Source organism: Gracilinanus agilis, chromosome 3 (assembly GCF_016433145.1).
Source record: "Gracilinanus agilis isolate LMUSP501 chromosome 3, AgileGrace, whole genome shotgun sequence".
NCBI classification, from domain to species: Eukaryota; Metazoa; Chordata; class Mammalia; order Didelphimorphia; family Didelphidae; genus Gracilinanus; species Gracilinanus agilis.
In genome coordinates, this window is record NC_058132.1 from 96,027,737 (window position 1) to 96,050,056 (window position 22,320).

At 38.5% G+C, this 22,320-nt stretch overlaps 1 protein-coding gene and 1 pseudogene across 1 annotated transcript in view; one reads left to right on the forward strand and one right to left on the reverse strand.

The window, feature by feature from the left end:
* The window catches only part of SPCS2 (signal peptidase complex subunit 2), a 32,415-nt gene that overhangs the window by 5,704 nt on the left and 4,391 nt on the right, over nt 1-22,320 (forward strand). Inside the window, exons 2-4 of the mRNA XM_044668144.1 lie at nt 16,877-16,960; nt 18,418-18,578; nt 19,532-19,666. Of these exons, the coding sequence (XP_044524079.1) occupies nt 16,877-16,960; nt 18,418-18,578; nt 19,532-19,666 (380 nt within the window). The remainder of the gene's footprint in view (nt 1-16,876; nt 16,961-18,417; nt 18,579-19,531; nt 19,667-22,320) is intronic.
* On the reverse strand, nt 5,448-14,227 carry LOC123240507 (annotated as a pseudogene).

A 22,320-nucleotide genomic window follows, 5' to 3' on the forward strand; every position in this document is an offset into this window, starting at 1 on the left:
CCCCCCCACTTTATCTTCTCTTCCTCCCCATCTACACGCTTCTCCTTTCTCATCACCCATCTTCTACACTTTTTTCTTTTCATACATACCCCATTTCCCCCCACATCATTTCTTCCTCTCTCTGCTTCTTTCCTTCCATTCCTGCCCCATTTTGTCCTGTTTCTCTCCCCGTTTCATAACCTATTTTTTTCCTCTGCCATTTTCAGACCTCTCCATTCCATCTCTTATTGACCCCTTTCATTCCCCTTCTCCCCCAGCTGTCTCTTTTTCCCCATCCTATGTTCTCTGTTCTTTTCCCCTTCAGGGCCTCACCCTCCTTCCTCCTCATTCCTTTCTCTACCTTCCTTCTCCTTTCAGGGTTCTTTTCTCTTCACCTGAGTCCTTTGTGAAAGACACATGTCTCTGCTCTGAATGCCTTCTTGAAGCCTTCCTTCTGGTGTGGGGGATTGACCCAGACTTTGTTTGATGACTTTTGAATTTAACCATTTGGCTGTTTTTGCTCATTGAGACTGCTTTTGCAGTCTATATGATGATTTGGGTTGGAGAACAATTGTTGAAAGTCATAAGAGTAAATTACAGGAATGGACCCTTGTGTCTAAGCAGTGGCTTAGTGGGCTCTATGTAGGAGAAAAGAAAAAAATACAAAAACACAAAACCCAGCCCAACATGATTCTAGTCCTTTAAGCAGATATTAGCAACCTTAGTGGACATCAATAAGGGTGTGGTTTCTTCTCTATAGGATCTACTAATGGATCTTAGGAAATGTGGTAGGAGAAAAGCAGAATGTTTGGTAAATGAAAAATGCATTAGAAGAAATCTTTTATGTGGAGCTGGGCATGGGTGGTCTCAATCTTGTGATATCTATGGTCTATGCAAAGCTAGTGACCCTTAAGATCTTGGAACTTAGTTTTCTTTTTTAAGAGTCCCTCTGCCATATGCCTGACAGCCTTTAGCAAATAGACTATTGAATTGTGACTGCTCCACAATACAAATCCTGACTTCCAGTCAGACTGGTTTCCTCATTTTTAATCATCAATCATTTATTAAGTATCCTAGCCACTAGAGATATAAAGGCTCTGGCCTCGAGGAGCCTATGCTCTACAAGGGGAAACAGACATGTACATGTAGAAATATGTACAAAATAAATACAAGGCACTTTGTTAAGGGAATGTACTAGGAGCAGGAGACATAGAGGATGGGCATAAAGGACTCAGGTAAGAAAAAGGAATTAGCTGAGATCTGAAGGAAATAAGAGATTCAAAGAAGTAAGGAGGGGGTACATTTTGATGATGATACCCAGGACACTTAACAGAGATGAGTGATGGGGTGTTGTGTATGAAAAGAATAAGAAGGCCAGTATGGTGGGACCAAAGAGAGTGTGAAGAGAATAATGTGCAACGGATTTGGAAAGGTAAGTTGGAACCAGGTTGTGAAGAACTTTGGGAACCAAACAAATTTATTTTTGGTCCTAGAAATCATAGGGAGCTACTGAAGTTTAGGTGATGTACTCACATGGTTCTATCTGCCCTCTAGGGAGAACATGCATCCCACTTCAACAGTTCTTTTGGGGTATAGAGTGGAATGGGGAGAAGCTTGAGGCAGGAAAATGGGTTAGGATAGAAAACAGGAGCAGTAGTCCAGGCAACTAGGGTGAATAGCTGTAATTAGAAAGGAGACACATGTGAGCGATGTTGAGGAGATTAAAAAAGCAAGATTTGGAAACTGATGGGATATATGTGGGGTGAGAGAAAGTGAAGAGTTGAGGATTATAGTGCATAACCCTGAGTGACTGGAATTGTGGTGGTGTCCTCTGTAGTGATAGGAAGCTCCAAAGTGGAGTGAGTTTGGGGGAATAATAATGACTTTTATTTTGGACATGTTAATTTTGAAATGCATGCAGGACATCTTGCTGGAAATGTTCAGTAGATGCTTGTTGGTATAGGACTGGAGCTCAGTAGAGAAACTGAAAGAGGACAAATCTAGATTGGTAAGCCATCATAAATATAATTGAAGCTATTAAAGTTGATGAATTCACCAAGAAAAAGACCATAGAGATAGAATAGAAGATCCAGGATAGAGCTTTGAAGTGCAACTTATGAAGTTGAGACAGGAGTAGTCAGAAAAGAGGAAAACCAGGAAAAAAATGTGTCATGAAAAGCTCAAAAGAAGAGTTTCCAGGAGTATATATAGTACTAGTTTTACACTGTCAAGAGGAAATTAAAATAGATAACCTAATGTATATACATACACACGAAGAGAAAAGCTAAGAGTACCGGAACTATTTATACATACATATATACACACACATATATAGTTGGAGTCTGTTTTCATAAAGATATTTTAAAATAATAGAATATTTAAGGGAGAGCATCTTTTAAGAACCAGCTCAAAGTAAGTTTGCCTAACCAGAGGTTTTCAAGTGGAATAACCTATCATTGAGCATGTTGTTAATGGAATTAATTACCTTGGATGGGATTGGGCTACTTGACCTCTTGAGTTCCTTTTCAGCTCTATAATTCCAGAGCCTAGGTGTTAAGAGATAAAAAAAAAAAAAAAAAGTAAAAAGGTTTTAAGAGCTAATTAAGTCCAATTACCTCCTTGTCAGTTGAGGAAACTGAGGCCCAGGAAAGTTAAGTGACTTAGTCATTGTCATATAAAGAATATAGAAAGTTAGGATTTGAACCTTGACCTCAGACTCCAAATGCACTTACTCTAAAAGAATCTATGGTTGGCTCTGTCATCACTAACTTGCTGTTTGGCCTAAGACAAATGACTTCCCTTCCTGTCTTTAAGCTTCAGTTTACTCATCTAAAAAAAGGAGGATGCTGGAGACATTAATATCTAAAGCCATTGCAACTCTTTAAATTTCATTGATTGTTTTGAGTTCCTATGGTTGAGGGAAGGTTTCACAGAGGATGGGGGGATTTGGTTGTGCCTTGGAGAAAAGATAAGACTTTGTTGGTGGAAGGGACACTTCCCAAGTAATGTACATGATGAGTCTAAGGAACATTAAATTGGCTACATCCATTAACATACATACATACAACTGACAGAATAAAGTATTTCAGCTTTGCTGAGGATATGCTACTCCACACATGACTTCCTCAAACAGGTTTTCTGATTTGTTGCTGTCAATTTTGTATTATCTTTATGTTGCTATCTCTCAGAAGTCTTCAAAGTGAGTTAGACTTACGTCTAAAATCACAAAATCATGGCATTTTAAAACTGTAAAAGGTCCGTAGAGATTATCAGAGCCAGAACCTTTCTTTTATAGATCAATAGACTTGAGTCCAAGAAAATTGGAAGTCATTGAATCTTATAGAAACCTCAGAGATTAGACAACTAGGTGTTTCCTCAGTAGATAAGAGTAATACAGTAGATATAGTGCAGGAAGTCAGAAAGATCTGTAAGTCACCAATAGACAAAGCACTTAATCTTGCTCAGGCTTAATTTCCTCATTTGCAAAATGGGGTTTACAATAGCACCTACTTTCCAGGATTGTTGTGAGGATTACATGAAACTTAATTTTTATATATACATATGTGTGTGTGTGTGTGTGTGTGTGTGTGTGTGAAATACTTTGGAAACCTCAAAAGTATTATCTAAATGTTAGTATAATTTTTGAAGACTTAGTTGTATCATGCTAAATTTGGAGTCAGGAAGGCCAGAGTTCAAATTCTACCTCAGATACTACTAAATATGCATAATTCTAGGTGTAAGGAATTAAATTAAGGGTTTGACTAAATAGGTGAGAATTATAAAATAATCTTGTGGTCGACGATTTAAAATATTATAGTTCAAGTCAAAATTACTTTAATATCTTTTATTTTCAAAAGTGTGGAAAAAGTGAAAGTAGAGAAATACAGAAAGAGGGTAGAGAAGATGGTTCCCCTATCACATTAAATATTGCTCCCATGCTTGGCTCAACTCGGCAGGGCTTGTTAACCCGGGACTGGAGGACCCAGAGTCCCACCCACACAGCCTCCCCCAAGAAGGGAAGGCCTCTCTGAAACTAATTTCTCTCCAGATGCCAGGAAAGGAAGGCTAGCTACACACTCACCCAAGAGGCAGTCCAAATCCGAAGTTACCTCCCAGAGGCAGTTTACCAGTCAAAGACAACTATGGAAGACAATGACTTGAAGAAGATCAGGACTTTTTTATAGTCCTTTTTGTCCCTTCCCCTCTTCATAGGGTCAATCACAGCTTCCAAATTGCTTATCAGTGCCCAGGGGGGCAGTGTCTGTGGAATTCACACCTCTCATCCTCTGAAGGTGTCAACTCTTATCAAAGGATTCACAAGTTTCTGATTGATTGGGTTATAAAAGGGTAGAGCTCTCCAAGTAAGTGACTTGTGAATTCTCTTATTTGATGGCTTACAAAGTGTTAAGTAGGGGTGTTTTCAGTTTGGGTTGATCAATTTAAAAGTTGCTGATGCTAGACAAAGAAAGTCTGATTCACACTTCACATAGACAGATCATTTAACTTATCTTGGCCTTAGTTCCAATTGTAAAATGAAAGGATTACACTAGATGGCTGCTCTGATCTTATAAATATTTAGTCCAATTCCTCTGAGAAGAAAAAAATTCAACTTTACAAGATCTACATTGGTCACCTAGCCTTCTTACTAGTCTTGTGGCTTGTTTAACTTCATTTTGCCAAGTGACTGTTCAGTAAAACAGTTGGTTTTTTTAAAATGCTATATTTTAAATTTTTATCTAATTACCACCACCTATAAGCTAGCAATGCATTGTCACATGAATTTTCTTGGTACTTAGCAAGACTAAAATTAGTCAATAAATTAATATTAATGGTTTCCATGGGTGCACAGAAAACTTTGTTGTTTCCTGTCTACGTATGGAAAGCATGATCTGCTTCTTTTGCAGAGACAAATAGTGCTCAGGTTCAGCAATGATCACTAACTTAGTGAACCTTTGTAATAAAAAATACTATTTTCTCAAGAATCTCACCATTTATTTTGTGGCTCCTAATCTATAACCAGTCTCCTAGATTTAAAAAACAAACAAACCAGCAACCTACCACCAATAGAACACTTAATTTGACGCCTATAGCTTTATCCTTAGGCTTGTTTTTGTTTCTAATTTGACATTCCTTCTAGCTTTTATTTTTTTTTTCTGTCACATATTAAAGAGTTCTACTTATTTTCTTAAGTTTATTTTTTCTTTAGCATTCAGATCAAAGGAGAATGCTGAATATTTACTAAACTTTAAAAAGTTCTTAAAATCTATAAGTTTTCTCATAGAAAAAAAAGTTAATTCAACCAAAACTCAACTTTATATTTTGTCTGCCTGCTATTTCCATAGAACAGTTTTGGATAGTAAAATTTGTAGTATGCTTTCTTACTTTCTATTACATGGGGAGGGAGAGATCAAGAAAATCTCTAACCATCACGTGTTAAACCGTAAAAGTCTTTACTTTCCCCTTAAGGTTCAATTATCTTGCACCCACTCCTTAATCCATTTCATCATCTGATCCAAATTACTCTTTAGTTCTTTTGGGACATTGCTGGGCAGCCAGTTTATTTTTTCCTGCTTGTAAGAGGTCATGACTTTTTCATAAATTTGGAAAATTTCAAACTAAATATTGTCCCACACTAAATATTTCTTTTCATTGTATTCTCTGTTGTCAAGTTTTATATAGTATGGAATTATTGGTTTAAAGCCCCAAAGCTATTTGAAACCATTATTGGGGAAAGAAGTCATCAGCAACTCCACCTTTTATTTTATTTTCTAGCCCATCAACTGTTCTGTCTTCATTCAAAATGGGACTTAATTCTTCATTAAAGCCATCATATAACTGCCCCTGTGTTAAATCACCCACATTAATGTATGTCAGTCCTTGACATGATGCCAGTTCTTTACCTACTGGGGGCTTTCTAGGCCCTGGTGTACTGGTGAGCAGGATGCTTAGCTCTCCATGAAGGAGCATCAGGCCAAGAGGGGGAACTTAATAAACATAAGTACATACTATGTGCCAGGCATTGTGTTAAGTGCCAGAAATACAAAAAGAGGCAGAAGACGGCCCCTGGCCTTGAGGAGCTTATGATCTAACTGGGGAAACAATGAACAAACAAATTAAGTACGAACAAGCTATATACGGAATAAATAGGAAATAATGAAAAGGGGGAAGGCACTAGAATTAAGAAGGGTTGAAAATGGCTTTCTGTAGAAGGTGGCATTGTAATTGAGACTTTAAGGGAGCCAGGGAAGGCTTTAGACAGATGAAGAAGGAAAGCATTCTGAGCATCAGGAACAGCCAGAGAAAATGCCTGGAGCCTGGAGATGGCATGTCCTGTTTATGTGACAGCAAATGAGGCCAGTGTCACTAGATTGAAGAGTATGTGGTAGAAAGTAAATGTAATAAGACTGGAAAGGTATGAAAAGGCTAGGCTATGAAGGGCCTTGAATATCACACAGAGGATTTTGTATTTGGTTCTGGAGATGATAGGGAGCTGCTGGAGTTTGTAAAGTTGGGGCAATGACAGTCAGCCAGGAGCTTTAGGAAAACATGTTAGTGGCTAAGTGGTTGATGGATTGAAGTGGGGGAAGAGTTTGAGGCTGACCCACCAATGGGCATCAGCACTAGTCCAGGCATGAGCAGATGAGGACCTGAAACAGATGATGGCAGCGTCAGAGGAGAGAATCATAACGGAAAGATGTCCCAAAGGTGAAATTGATGGACCTTTAGAACAGATTGGATATGGGAGAGGAGTTGAGTGAGAGATGGTACAGAGTTGAGGATGACACCAAGGTTGTGAGGCGGGGACTGAGAGGATGGTGCTTCCTTCACAGTAACAGAAGTTTGAAGACAGGAAAGATTTAAGGAAAAACATAATGAATTCTGTTTTAAACTTACTGAATTTGGACATCTACTCTGAGATTTTTGAAAGGCATTAGAAGATGTGAGATTGGAGGTCAGTAGAGAGGTTGGGTAGATTTGAGAAATTACCAACGTAGAGATGAATTAAATTAAATCCATAGCAGATGATGTGTGAAGTAGTATTGTGGGAAATGAAAAGAGGGCTAAGGAGAGACCCCCTCTAGGGGTGGTTAGAGAGGTGTCACAGGATCCCTGAATTTGTATGGAAAACAAATTACACCTTTGTTTTCCACTAATTTGTGATTTTCTTTGTAATTCTGTTTTATTCATTTAAAATTTAAGAGGTTCTTAGGTTTCAAAAGACAGCTAGAAGCCTCCCTGGATAGAGAGCAAATCCAGAGATGGAAAGACTCTGCATATCAGCCTTGCAAGGGAGGGAGGGATTGTAAGTAGTCTCTTCACTTACAGAGAAAGGTGAAGTGACTGGCCTATGACGGATCATTCAACCAGTAAGTGGCAGAAGTAGGATTTGAACCCATATCTCTTGAGTCTGGTCCCAGTGCTCTTTCTGCTATAATATGTTATATCTTTGTCTCCTCATTTTGATTGTAAGCTTCTCCACAGCAGCCATCAGTTCTTTCTTTAAAAAAAAAAAATATCACTTGCAATACTGAGCACATAGGGTTCTTTTGTTTTGGTTTTTGACTAAACCTGTGATTTCATTAGTATAAAAACTTCCTGTGAGAGGCTTCCTTCCACCTGTGCAGAGGGGCACCTTTTCTTCTCATTAGAATCTTACTAAAGGTGCCTGGGGCCTCACTGAAGGACCCAACAACAGGTTGCATAGCTAGGATGCATCAGAGGCAGGAACAAAGAGTAGGTAGCCTATGTTTATTGGCAATGTACAGGTAGTGAGAAATTTTGCTGCTTGGAAGTATTTGAAAACTAGGTGGCTTAGGAAAAACCTTTTTGGAAGGACCAATTTGGCATTTCCTGTCAATGGGTCTTTGAATGGATGACTTGTAAATGTCAGTGGAATTAACATTTTGGGTTAGAGTTGGATTAGATAACCTCAGAGAGCCTCACTACTCAAAGATTTCTGAGAATTGTCAGGACCCTTGGATTCCAGGTTTGGTTTTGCTAATTCCTTGTGTGTTTTGGAGCAACTTATGAAAACTGGATTGCAAAACTCAGGGTTGAAAGTGACTTAATTAGTCATCTTGTCTAAACTATAATTGTCAAGAATCTCTTCTCTAACTTCCTATGATTGGTCATGCGGCTTTTGAAAGAACTCTTCTGGTGTGGTACCTCACCTCTACAAATAGCCCATTTCACTTTTGAGTAACTAATTGTTAGGAAATTTTTCTTTATCTTTTTTTTTTTTTTACTTTTTTTTAAACCCATAACTTCTGTGTATTGGCTCCTAGGCGGAAGAGTGGTAAGGGTGGGCAATGGGGGTCAAGTGACTTGCCCAGGGTCACACAGCTGGGAAGTGTCTGAGGCCGGATTTGAACCTAGGACCTCCCGTCTCTAGGCCTGACTCTCAATCCACTGAGCTATCCAGCTGCCCCCAATCTTTCTTTATCTTGAGTTGAAATCTTCTCATTTTTACCCATTGCTTGTTACTCTCCCTTCTGGGGACAAACAGAACAAGTATCATTCTTCTTCCAAGTGATTTCAAATATTTGAGGTTAATTATCATTTGTCTCTCAGGCATTCTCTTCTCTTGGCTAAACAGCCATTCCTTCAGTCAGTCTGGGTTCCAAATGTGGCAAAATAACAACTGAATAGAGTACTCCAAACAAGGGCACTGACAGAAATGATTAAGTGGTGTCCCAGAGCACAGAGCAGTGGGTCCAGAATCAAGGGGACCTGAGTTCAAATACTACCTTAGATAGTTACTGTCAATGTGATCCTGAACCAGCCACTGCACCCCTGTCTGCCTCAATTTTCTCATCTGTAAAATGGGAATAATAATAATAATAATAATAATAATAATAATAATAATAATAATAATAATAATAATAATAATAATAATAATAGTTGTGCCACAGGATTGTTGTGGGGACAAAAGGAGATGATATTTGTCAAGGACTTTGCAGATCTTACAGTGCTACTTAAATTCTGGCTCTTTACTGTTATTATTACTCTGACGTCTGTTGATGCCTCTGCAAACAGTAAGATCACAGCTTTTTTGGCTGCCAGGTCACACTTGATGCATAGTTAGCTTTGTAATCCATGAAAACTCCCATATCTTTTTCACATGAACCTTTGTTTAACTACCTCTGCATTTGCAGAGTTGAATTCTTAGCCTATGTGTTGTTGTTGTTTAGTCAGATCTAATTATTCATGACTCCATTTTGGAATTTTCTTGGCCAAGATACTGGTTATTTGCCATTTCCTTCTTGAGCTCATTTTTACAGAGGGAACTGAGGCAAACAGTGTTAAGTGATTTGCCCAGAGTGACACAGCTAGTAAATCTCTAAAGCTGGCTTTGAACTTAGATCTTTCTGAATTCAGAGCTGACCCTCTATCCAGTGTCATGTAGTTGCCCCAATATTGTGATATAAGGGTTATATATTTCAAAATAGATGTTAGCAATTGAAACACTTACCAAGGGATCACAATATGCAAGATGTGCTAACCTTAAGGGAAATAAAGACAAAAATAAAACAACCTTGCTTTTGGAAAAGCAGCTTCTGTTTTATTGGAGAGAGGGAGATGACATAAACTAAATAAGGAAATATTAGGTGAGCCAAGGAAAGAGAGAGCAGTAATGGTTGGGGCTCAAGAAGGAATAGATAGGAAATATCTCCTGTCTGGGAAAAGGCTCAGAGGTGGGTAATGGACCGTGAATTTGGGGGAACATATTGGCTGGAATGTAGTGTTTGTGATGGAAAGTGACATAAGCTATGTCGGGGAAAGGAGGTAGAGCCAGGCTCTGGAGGGTTTTTAGTGCCAGACTAAAGAGTTTACGTTTTGTCCTAGAAACATTATGGAACCAACAAAGATTGTTGAGGGGGAGAATGTTAACACACCTATTCCTTAATATTATTCTGGAAAAGGGCATATTATAGAGGGAAGAGACTATAACCTAGCTCTGGGACTAATTATATTGGTGGCTCTGAGAGTAGAGAAATTGGAAGAGTTGTCAGAGATGTGTAGAAGTCTTGACTATGAGAGATGAAGGAGAGAGAATACTCAGGAACAACTCTGGGACTGCCCACCTGAGTGACTAGAACAGTGGTTCCCAAACTTTTTTGGCCTACCGCCTCCTTTCCAGAAAAAATATTACTTAGCGCCCCCTGTCACGTACTATCACGGTCCCCTTACAGTTATTCACCACCCCCAAATGTACCTGTGGCTGTCACCGCCCCGCTGGATCGCTGCAGCACCCACCAGGGGCCAGTGGCGCCCACTTTGGGAATAACTGGACTAGAAAGAGGTCAGAGGTCCCAACAGAAAGAGGGAAGTTTGGAGGAGGGCCAGGTGGGGCGTGGGTAGTGACAGAGATGGTCAGTTTCATTTTGGACTTAAGGGACATCCAGTTAAAGATTTCATCTAGTAGTCACCTGATATAATGCAGGATGAGAGTTCAGGAGAGAAATTAAGCCTGGATCTATAAAATCTGTACAGAAATGATAATGAAAACCATAAGACCTGGTGAGCTCACCAGAGAGAAGAGGCCCCACAGGAAAGGCTTGAGAGAGGCTCATATTTGTTCTGATATCCTATAAAAGAGACTGAGAAGGAATGACCAGATAGGTAGTAGAGCCTGGTTGGAGTACCAGCCTTCCTTGTCACAAAAGCCAGGGGAGAAGGGGCCACCTCCTGAAGTTTGGTCAAGTAGCATGAGGTCTAAGATCCTTGGGTTTAACAGTTGAGATTAGTGATAACCTTGGAGAAGACAATTTTAATAGGATGGAGTGGGAAACTAGTGGTAGGGCAGGAAGCAGAAGCAGTGAACAGAAGACAACTTTTTTCTAGGATTTTGACTGTGAAAGGTGTCTTGGTCTCACCATTGTGGTGTAGTGAAAGAGCAATAGGTCTGGGGTCAGGAAATTTACTTTATGTGACCATAGGTTAGTTATGTTGTCTCTGAGCTTCAGTTTTCTCTGCTGTAAAATGGAAATAATTTTACTTATACTTTCTACCTCAGAGTTGATGGAAGGAAAATGATACATAAACCACAATGTTCTGTAGAAGAATACTCTTAATATTATAGTCAGACTGCTTTCTTTAGTCCCTTCAGGGGCCTAGCAGAACAGATTGCTTCCTTCTTCTAAATGGTAGATCCTTTAAAAATGCAAAAGGCAGTTGCATCTAAATATTTACTTCTCTACTATTTGGAAACTTTAAAAATTAATTTGCCTTTTGACTCAAATTTAGCATCTGTACAATGCATTGTTCCCCAAGTACATTGGTCATAGAACATTTTGGGAGATGAAATAAATTGACAGAACTCATAAATGTAGATATGGAATTCAATGGATGACGGGTAGCCAGGAACATTTTATAACAAAATAGAGGAAATCAAATCTATTTTCATACCAGAAAAGTGCTGGGTGTAATCAATATATTTTTATCATATGCAATTTCACATTTGCTTTTCAAGAGGGAATATATCTCTAGCATAGGCATTTTTCACACCCCTTTTTATTTCATGTAGTTCTTGTATTTTTCACTGATTACAATCTGGGAGATACTGGCCTATAGGAAACAAGATAGTCTCTTTGAAAGGTGATCCCTAAAGAGTTCCTGGATTTTGATTGAGTAGTACTGAAATTAGTGACATAACTTTAGAAAAGTCTGAAATGCTTATTGAAGCAATTATATGGAGTAAATTTATTGGCTATATAGCTCTGGACAAGTCTAATTTTTATCAATCTTAATTTCCCTTATCTTCAAAGTGGAGATAGTAAAAGTACTTGCTAATTTATAAGTGCATTTGTGAGCATCAAAAGAGACAATATATGTTAAAATGTTTTTTGAACCTTAAAATGCTATGTAAATGCTAGATATTGTTACTGCTTATTTTATTTGTGTTTACCTAAGGCAATGATGATGGTGAACTTTTTAGGGGCTGTGTTCAGTGCCATGCCTCTGCTCCCCCCCTAAACCATGTGCTGTGTCCCGCCTGCACCTTATCCCACACAGAGGAGGGAGAAAGTGCTCCCATTGGGCTGCTGAGCAGAGAGGTGGGTGATTGAAACAATGTGGAGAGGGGGAAGTGAGCAGCTTCGTCTGATTCTCTCTGCCTTTCTAGTAATGGATTCTGTTGGACGATGGTGCCATGTGCCCACAGCACTCTATATGCCTTCTTTGGCATCTGTGCCATAGATTCACCACATGGACCTAAGGTTACTTGAAAATGTTTTTAAAGGCAGTAGTCTCAGTAAGTAAAGAAACTCCATGGGAATAAGAAAAGAAATAAAGAGGAAAGGAATAGGAGAAATATTTTGTAAAGGACCATATAAATGTAATCTGGTATTATTTATGTATTCAGACTTGATTACTTTATGTACAACAAAAAAATTATATTATCCTTCAGTTCTCTATCACTTTATAAAGCACTTCCCTGTATCCAAAATAAGAAAATTACTTCATAGGAGATAACTTTTTTTTTAAGTGCTTAGCACAGTACCAAGCTCAGTGATGGGCAAACTATTCCCTGAGGGCCTTAAGCAAGTCCCTAATCACTATGCCCCCACATCCAGACGTAGTGATTAGGGAATTGCTTAAGGCAGTGCTGGGCAAACTATGGCCTGGATCTGGCCCGCGGGGAATAGTTTGCCCATCACTGAGTCCTAGCTGGTAGTAGAGACTATGTAAATACTAATTCCCCTTCCTCTTCCCATTTGACTAATGAAGCACTTATTTGGAATTAGGAGAGATGAAAGTTTACATCAACTTTGACATTGTATGTCACAAGTTTTCTGAACTTTACACTGTGAGGATGAAGATACTTTTAGCCTGTAAAGTACCATGTAAATGAGAATTATGAGTAGAATTAATATCCTCATTTAATAAGTGATAGGATTGTGTACTTCCCCAGAAAGCTTACCCAAAGCTATGCAGCTAAAAGTTGAGCTGAACAAAACCATACCTTTTGCCTCCACACCTAGTGTTTTTTTCTGTGTAGCACACATACTGCCTTCCTCTTCTCAGCCTTCTTTAAAAGATATTTCTGTGCTGCAGTGGAGAGAATATACTCTTTCAAATCAGTCAGTATTTTCTTGATACACATAAAATGAATGAGACAAATCTTTTGAATCAATCTAGATTTGGGAAAGCTTTTTTCTTGAAAGTACATGATTCATCAGAAACATTCCAAAGTTGGGATTACAAGTGGCTTTGTATCATGGAAAATTGCCATACAAAGAAATACTGAAAATATTCTCCAGTGGCATGGCACAGGCAGTGGTGTATGGCTATTTCTCAGAATAAATAAATTATACTAAAACTGATCTAAAATTTTTAATGACTGCATGCCATTTTTCATTAATGTTCTCTAATGTGTCTTTACTTCTTCAAAACAGTCTTATCACTTTGTAACTTGGCTTTTATTACCCCCCTCCACACCACCCCTCAATAAAAATTGCATACTCCGTGGCAACCAGTGATCTCTTGACACCAGAATTCATTGACTTTTTCTCAGTTCTCTTCCAATTTGACTTCTTTACAACTCTTGCCTGGCCCATAGATGGCACTTAATAAATGTTTGATTGACTACTCATTCTCCTAGGAGTTGTCCTTCTCTGGCTCCCGAGACATTCTCTCCTGGTTTCCACCTACCTGCCCACACACTCCTTTTTAGTTTCCTTCATTAGATTAAATCTGTAAGAAATTTATTAAGCTTGATGCTGGTCATACAAACACAAGCAGAAAGATAGTTCTGGTCCTTAAGAAACTTAATATTCTGATGGGGAAAGATAATATAAAAAGGAGCTAAAGGGAGCAGAGAGTGGAGATTGGAGCTCTTGCACAGGTAAGATAGAGAAAGCATGGAGAGACAAGAGTGCTACCTGGAGAAGGGAGTCAAGAAATTATTGGCCATTTCCATTTCCTTTTAGTGTGGGTGTGGGGTTCCTCAGAGCCCTGTTATGAGTTGTCTTTTTTCTCTATAGGCTTTTTCTTAGTGATCTCATTTACTCCCCCATATGATGACTCACATCTAAGTCTAATCCAGTGATTCTCAAAGTGGGTGCCACCGCCCCCTGGTGGGTGCTGCAGCGATCCAGGGGGGCGGTGATGACCACAGGTGCACTTGGGGGCAGTGAATAACTGTAAGAGGGCATTGATAGTATGTGACAGGGGGTGTTAAGTAATATTTTTTCTGGAAAGGGGGCGGTAGGCCAAAAAAGTTTGGGAACCACTGGTCTAGTCTCATTCTCCAACTTCAGTCTTGGATCAGTTGTTGCTATTGTACATCTTCTTGATGTACCATTGTTATCTTAGTTTGTCAGATCCAAAAGAGAACTGATTATTTCCTCTAAAGCCAGCCCTCGTCCTAACTTTTTTTGTTGTTGAGAAAATTGTTACCTTGTAGTAAGTTGGAATCTCAGTGTCATTCTTGACTCTTCTCCTCTTCTGCCATATTTAATCCAAGTCTTGTCAATCCTATATACTTGCACCTGTGCTCTTTTCTCTGCTGTCATTTTGTACTTCTAAAAAGCCTCCCAGTTGTCTTCCTTCTTTCTAAACTCTCTCTTCAAAACAGTCTTTCATATGACTGAAAGAATCACTTTCACATAAAGCTCTTTAATGATTCCCACCCCACCCCTTACCTTTAGAATAAAATCCAATTCCACTTAACATTTAAGGTCCTCTTAGGTTAAGTTCCAGCCTACCTTTGCAGCCTTATTTCCATTCTGCTTCCTTTCATATACTTCCTCATTCTTGAAAAAAAATCCCATACTAACTATCTGAAAAAGCTTTTCATGGCACTGGTTGCCGTCTCTTTCATGAACCCTTTCCTCTTTCCTGGTGCTCCCAGTAGCTAGGTTCTCTCCCTCTACAGATTACTTTGTGATTTATATAGATTTGTCCACATGCTATATATCCTTCTGGGGAAATTTAACCATACATATTTGTAATGGGTTGTGTTTGTCTTACTTTCCCAATGTTTGAATCTGATTTTATTTCTAGCTCTCATACAGGATGGAATACCTCATTTTCTTCATCTGTAAGATAAGGATAATCTTTACATTCTATCAGTAACCTTAAGGCTCAATTAAAATGTGAATTGTTATTTGAAGTACACAGCACTACAAACCCCTTTTATCTATGCCCCAAGTAATCAAGAAGCTAAATACAATAATTTTCAGCTATCGCCACTCTCATCCCCCTAAAAACCAAACAATATATTCCAGAAGTAAATTAATTTTGTATTAACTGCTTGTTTTGTTTATCTGTGCCATTATCTACCCAGCAAACATTTAGTACTTTTTAATAAAGATAGATAAGACACAGGCAGTAACAGTAGCAATACAAACAGCATGTAAGTATATAAGAACATTAGGGAAAAGATGCTACAGGAACACACACACACACACACACACACATTGCTAGAGTTGGAAGGAACCTCATCTTGTCAGATTGTCTCATTTTATAAATGAGGAGTCTCAGGTCCAGAAAAGAGAGATGGCCTGTCCAGGGGCACATAGCTAATAAGGGGAAGAACCAGGTTGTAAACCCAGCTCTCCTGGGAATTTATGGGAAGGAGTTATGTCTTCTAGTCAGGGAGGATTCCTGCCTGAAAGGACTGGTGTTAGAGCTAGACTTTGATGGATGAATAAACTGCCATGTGGGAATGAAGGATGGATTTAGGGATGAAGGTATAAAGTATGATATGGATTCAGATAATGAGGAATGTCCTGGTTTGGTGGTATTGTTACTCAAGAGTGGTTTCTTGTGTTCCAAAAGACAGTATGGAAAGTGATCCATTTAAAAGTGGCCCACAGCCCATTATCTTTTTGTGGTGGCAAAGAAATGGAAACTTCGGGGGGAGTAAGTGCCCATCAACTGGGGAGCAAGTCTTGGTATATGAATGATATGTAATACTATAAGGAATGATGAAGAAGATGGTTTCAGAAAAACCTGGGAAGGTTCATATTAACTGATAAGAGAGTGATGTGAGCAGTACCAGGAGAATTACTTATACAATGACAACAATAATGTAAAGACAGACAACTTTGAGAGACATTTGTTGAACACAGTGACCAACCACAATCCCAGAGAACTCATCATAAAATATGCCATCCACATTCATGTACAGAGCTGATGTACTTAGAGTACAGATTGAAGTATTTAGGGGCGGGGTTCCCTGGGTAAGAGGGAACATGACTAATATGGGGATTTGTTTTGCTTAACTATACAAATCTGTAATGGATTTGCTATTTTTGCTTTCTCAATGGGAGGGAGAGAGTTCTCAATTGAGAATAAAATAGTATCAAAATTTAAAATAAAACTTTTTCATTTTGTATCACAAGATAGTGTTTGTATGTTGCAGGAAATAGCAAGTAAACCTTGGAGAGCATTCATACTCTTCTTTCCCTCTGCCAGAAAGAAGAGGTGATAGTGACTTTTCAGTTGGAAAATGTTCTATTTTGTTTTTTTTTCAAACATTTATTAATATTCATTTTTAACATGGTTACATGATTCATGCTCCACCTTTCCCCTTCGCCCCCCGCACTCCCCCCACCCATGGCCGATGCACATTTCCACTAGTTTTGTCATGTGTCCTTGATCAAGACCAATTTCCAAATTGTTGGTAGTTGCATTGGTGTGGTAGTTTCGAGTCCACACTCTCAATTATGTCCACCCCGACCCATGCATTCAAGCAGTTGTTTTTCTTATTCTATTTCGTTTTTAAGTGCTATTATTCCCTAGAACTTCAGACAGCATCAGTAGGCAGAGGGTAAACCATTTTGTGTATTTGTGGGTTTTCAAAGTTGGGCCTTATAGCATTTGAAGGTATATTTTAATTCTAGTTAGATACTATATCCTTTGATGTGAAACTTTTCAATTTGTATTGCAGTGGAAGATTGATGATAAACCTGTAAAAATTGACAAGTGGGATGGATCAGCAGTGAAAAATTCTTTGGATGATTCTGCCAAAAAGGTACCTGCTTCTTGAGTGAAATGTCACTATAGCTTCTCTTTTAAAATGAACAGCTTTCAGAGTAACTGTCTGCAGATGGCCAATGGGTTTTTGTGCCTGGACTCAGATGACGGCATCACTATTTTTGAAAGATCAAAAGTGCATTAGAAAGGATCTCGGTGATTTGCCTTCACATGGTGGATTGCCAACTTGGTCTACTATGTCACCACACTAATTGAAATAATCTAGCTTTCCTCTCTGCTTCCAGTTTTCCCCTCTCTTCAATCCATCCTTGACATAGAGATGCCAAAATAATTTTCCTAATACAGCTAGCTTTTTTGTGATATATTTTGATAATTTTATTTCAATATAATTGATTTTCCTTTATAATTCTATATATGTTATAGAAAGAAAAATATGATTTGGAGGAATCTGTAGGCTTCAATAGATTCTTGGAAGAGTCTATGATAGAAGGTTACAAATAAACCTTTTTAGATTGGTATTTTATCACTTTTTGAGTATTATTTCTCTTATTAGCATTATTTCACATGATTGCCTTTCATAGTCATTATGTTCCAGTTGAGAATTAGTAAGTTGTTCCCAGTTTTCATTTTGCCCCCTTCTTTCTCTGCATTCTTGCAAGCTGTCTCTTGTGGCTAAGAGATACTCTTGTATGTAGAGAAATTCTTTTCTTTCAAAACCCACCTCAGATGTTGTTACTTCTCCAGTCTAGGAGAACTAAACTAAACCCAACTGAAAAGAATCTTTTCCCCCAAATTTTCTTAGAGCACTTTGTCCTTTGCCCCTTAACAGTCTACCTTCTACTATACACATTTATGTATATGTTTCATCCTTCTATTAGACTATATAAATCTCTCTAGGGCAAGGATTGTATTGTTTCTGATGTTTCTAATTCCATCACCAAGGCATATAGAGTTGAATTAAATTGCTTTGGTTTAATTGTAGAATGTGTAGACTTTCTCTGAAGTTCTTAAGTAATAGATGAAACTCTCAAGTTGCCATAGATGATTTAGAGCAGAAATTAGTAAACTATGTATCAGGTTACTCTGCGTTTTTTTTTTTTTTTAAGGCCCTTTAGCAAAAAATGGTTCTTAAATTTAAAAATAAAATAAAACTGTATTCAAAAACTATTCTTGGCTCCTGGGCCTTACAAAAGCAGGAGGCAGGTGTATTTGGCCCCTCCGGGCTATGGTTTACCAGTGAGTATAATCCTGAAACAACTTGAATTAGGTGACTTTGGGAAAAAAACTTGTCTTTCTTCAAGATTTGATTCTTAATACTATTTTGATCACTCCAAAAGGTCTGTCATTTATTTCTTCATTGTATATACTTTCCCACAAGATGTTGTTTATATAATAAGAAAGCATCTTACAAAACAAACCAGAAAGAAATTAAGAGAAGAAATATCCTTATTAAGTGGATTCCTCAATTTTTTTTTGTGTTTGTTTCTTCATCAGGTTCTTCTAGAAAAATACAAGTACGTGGAGAATTTTGGTTTGATTGATGGCCGCCTCATCATCTGTACGATCTCCTGCTTCTTTGCTGTCGTGGCTTTGGTCTGGGACTACCTGCACCCTTTTCCAGCATCTAAACCAGTCCTTGCCCTGTGTGTCATATCATATCCTAATCTCTGCTTTTTTTTTTCCCTTCCAAAATATGTTGATTGATTTACTTACTTGGGAAGATGGGGCTGAATAACAGTTAAGGATCAAGAAAGAGAATTAAGGGAAATCAGAATGAGTAAGAACAAGCTTATTGTTATAAAGCTCTGCTCTTGTATTAATGAATTGTGAGTTTGAATCCTGATTCTGTCACGAGGCAGTGAGACTTTGGACAAATTGCTTTCCCTTATTTAGCTCATTTGTAAAATGGAAACAATAGTTCTGATACTCTGCTTCATAAGGTTGTTGTAAAGAACATCTTATGTGCTTAGAAACTTGTACTTTGTCTCTAAATATCTGGTTCCATGCCCAACTAATGCAGGTAACCTTAGAAAAGAGCTGTATGTGAAGCTTTTATAGATCAGCATCATAGGATCAGATTTCAAGCTGGAAAGGACCTTAGATATCATTGAGGCCAACCCCTTCCATTTTATTGGAAGACTTGTGGTTTTCCTAAGGTCACCTAATTAGTAATTGACATTTCCAAAATGCAAGTCCGACGTCCTTTGATTCCAAATCCAGGGCTCCTTCTCTGACACATATCCTTCAGCTATTCCTCCTGTGGCCTTGTTTCGAATCCCTTTATAGTCCTGGTCACTCTCTTGCAGACACCTCTATCTGATCAATGTCCCTCTGTGCCTTCCATGCTGCCCCTTGTGTAACACAAGAAGCCAATGAAATAAATAAAAGGTTTCAGGGCAAGAAGAAGTAAACTGTTCTAGCATTGCTATGGAATAGCAGAGGTAGATTAATTTTAAGAGCAGAAAGGGACCTTAGATATTACTAAATCCAACTTTCTCTGACAGATTTGGAAATGGACCTAGAGAGATTGAAGGCATGTAGTCTTTTATTTCCATTTCTTCATTTTGCCTCTTTTGGTAGATTTCCTTTTCCTTAACATATCCTGAACTTATTTCATCATGATGGGGATCCTGACAATCTACACATCATATAAGGAGAAAAGCATTTTCCTTGTAGCTCATAGAAAAGATCCATCAGGAATGGACCCTGATGATGTTTGGCAGCTCTCTTCCAGTCTTAAAAGGTATGGTCATTTCATGATTCTTTGTATGACAAAGAAATAGGTCTTTCCTCAAGTGTCTTTATTGTGTCACCCATTCTTCTCCTTCTCTCCCTCCTTTTCTTCCCTTCCCCCTCCTTCCTTTTAAACTTAAATTTATGTAGCCCTTTAAAGTTTGCAAAAAAAATTTCCTCACAAGAGCTCCTACTTAGTAGACTGTAGTTCTTTGAGAGAAGAGACTTCTCTTTTCCATTTAAAAATGTCCCCAGTGGCTATCTCTTGTGTAGATCAACATTTGTTGAATCAGTAGCAGCACAGACATTCTGAGCTCTGTGCCAGGTACTTGGGACATAGTAGTATAAAATACTTCTGGGTGTTAATGAGCTGGTTTGGGAATCAAGGCATATCAACAGAAAGAGAGCTTATAATACAAGGTGGCTTTCCCCAAGTGCCAAATGAATACTAGGCCAGACATTAGGTAGATCATAGGATCAAGAACTTAGAACGTATTTTAGAAATCATCTTGTCTACTCCCTTAAACTTATAGATGAGGAAACTAAGGTAGAGAAAGGAATGGAATGAATGTATTAGAAAGCATTTACTGAACACAATTTATTAATTTATTAAACAGTCATTGTGTGCTAAGTACAGGGAATAACACCACCACTTAGTTGCTGCCCCTAACAACTATACACAGAGAGGAGTTGTGGCCAGGGAAATTTTTTGCTTTGGGAAGGCAGAGATAGTGAGCTTAGTGATAGGGCAGTCCACTGAAAATGTAGAAGCATTGGCAATAGCTAGCTGGTATTTATACAGCATCTACTATGTGCCAGGCACTGTGCTAAGTGCTATACAGATATTATCTCATTTCATTTTCACAACAATCCTGAGAGGTAGGTACTGTTACTCTCATTTTACAATTCAGGAAGCTGAGGCAAACAGGATTTAGTGACTTACCCAGAATCAAACAGCTACTGAGTGTCTGCAGCTCAACTCAAACTCTAATCTTCCTGACTCCAGGCCTAGTGCTCTATCTGCTCTATGCTACTTTATTGCCAACTCCGTTGGTTTAATTTAAATTTCTACTGTTGGGGAGGAGAGAGGTGCCTGAGGAAGTATAGTAGCATGCTCATGGTCACACAGGTATTGGGTAGCAAAACTAGGATCTAAACCCAGGTCTCGCCTCAAAGCCTAATGTTCTTACTATACCACCCAGCCTATTTTATTAAATATGGGAGTTTGGAGGTAGAAGAGGCCCTCCCAGACTGGGATAACCCAAGAAAATTTGCCCTATAGTTTTAGAAGGAAGCCCGATCAGTATTAGGACTAAGAAATCAGAGATGGGAAGATCAAGGGCATTCTGATAGGTTGCTAGTATGCTGTTCCGCAATTCAGGCTTTTGCTGGCCCCAAGAGCTGCTAGTGCCTCCTCTTGTAAGGCTGCCTTCCTTCCATCTGTTTCCTCTGTCTCCTGTGTGTACTATGGGATTATACAACACTGTGTTAGAGCTGAAAGAGACCTTGGACACCATTTAGTTCAAACTCCATCTTTTATTGATGAAGAAATTGAGGCTATCAGAAGTCTTGCCCCCATAACTATTTGTGGTAAATAAATGTTGGCCTAGCCCTCTCTCCTCCCCCCCACCCCCTTCTTCCAATGTAATCTCTTTGAGGGCAGTTGACTATTTGTATCCCCAGGGCCTGACACATTAAGATGTTAGTAAATGCTTATTAGTGCTTTGCCTCTCAGTCAGTTGCCAAATCCTATTGATTCTTTAAAAATCTGTTTTTCTGTCACTTCCTTCCCATTCCCACTGTCTTTGAAGAACTTTGATCACCTCTCATCTGAAATTGCTTTGCTTCTTAATGAGGATCTAACTCACCTACTCCCTTCTTACTCCCATCTATCCTTTTTAAAGTTTTGTTTTTTTAACCCTTACCTTCTGTCTTAGAATTAATACTGAGTATTAGTAAGGGCTAGGCAATTGAATTTAAATGACTTGCCCAGGGTCCCACAGCTAGGAAATGCTTGAGGCCAAATTTGAATCCAGGACTTCTATTTCTACTGAGCCATCTAGCTGCCCTTTCTCATCCATTCTTAATACTGCCATCAGATTCATCTCCCTAACATACTAATCACATAATTCTTGTTTTAGAAAGCCAATTCTGTGGCTTCCCCATGGTTTATAGGATAAAGTCCAAACTCCTCAGGTTTCCTTTCTTTTTTCTGAATTTTTATTAAATATTTCCTAGTTACATGTTATTCCAGATGAATTTTGTTATTCTAGCTCAATAAAATAATTCTTGGTAATTTGATGGTATAATACTGAATAATATAATAATAACAACAACTGTGGGGTGACCAGTAGGTATGTTTTGGGCAATTGTTATTCCCTAATCCAATTCTTAAGGAAGGATAATGACTCAGAGGTGAGTAAAATCAAATAACCCTAAGCAGAAGGAATGGCAATTGGGAATTACTGGTCACTGCCCCAAACGGAAAAACACCAGGGTTAACTGTTATCACTTTATAGGTTCTTCTGGGGTTAGAGGAAAACCAACAGGAAGTAAAACAAAACAGTTTAATGTCGAGAGGGTAAGGTATTTCTAAACTCTGGGAACAGCTAACTGACAAAATGGAGTTCTAAGGGTGAGATGGGTATCTGTTTCTCTGCCAGC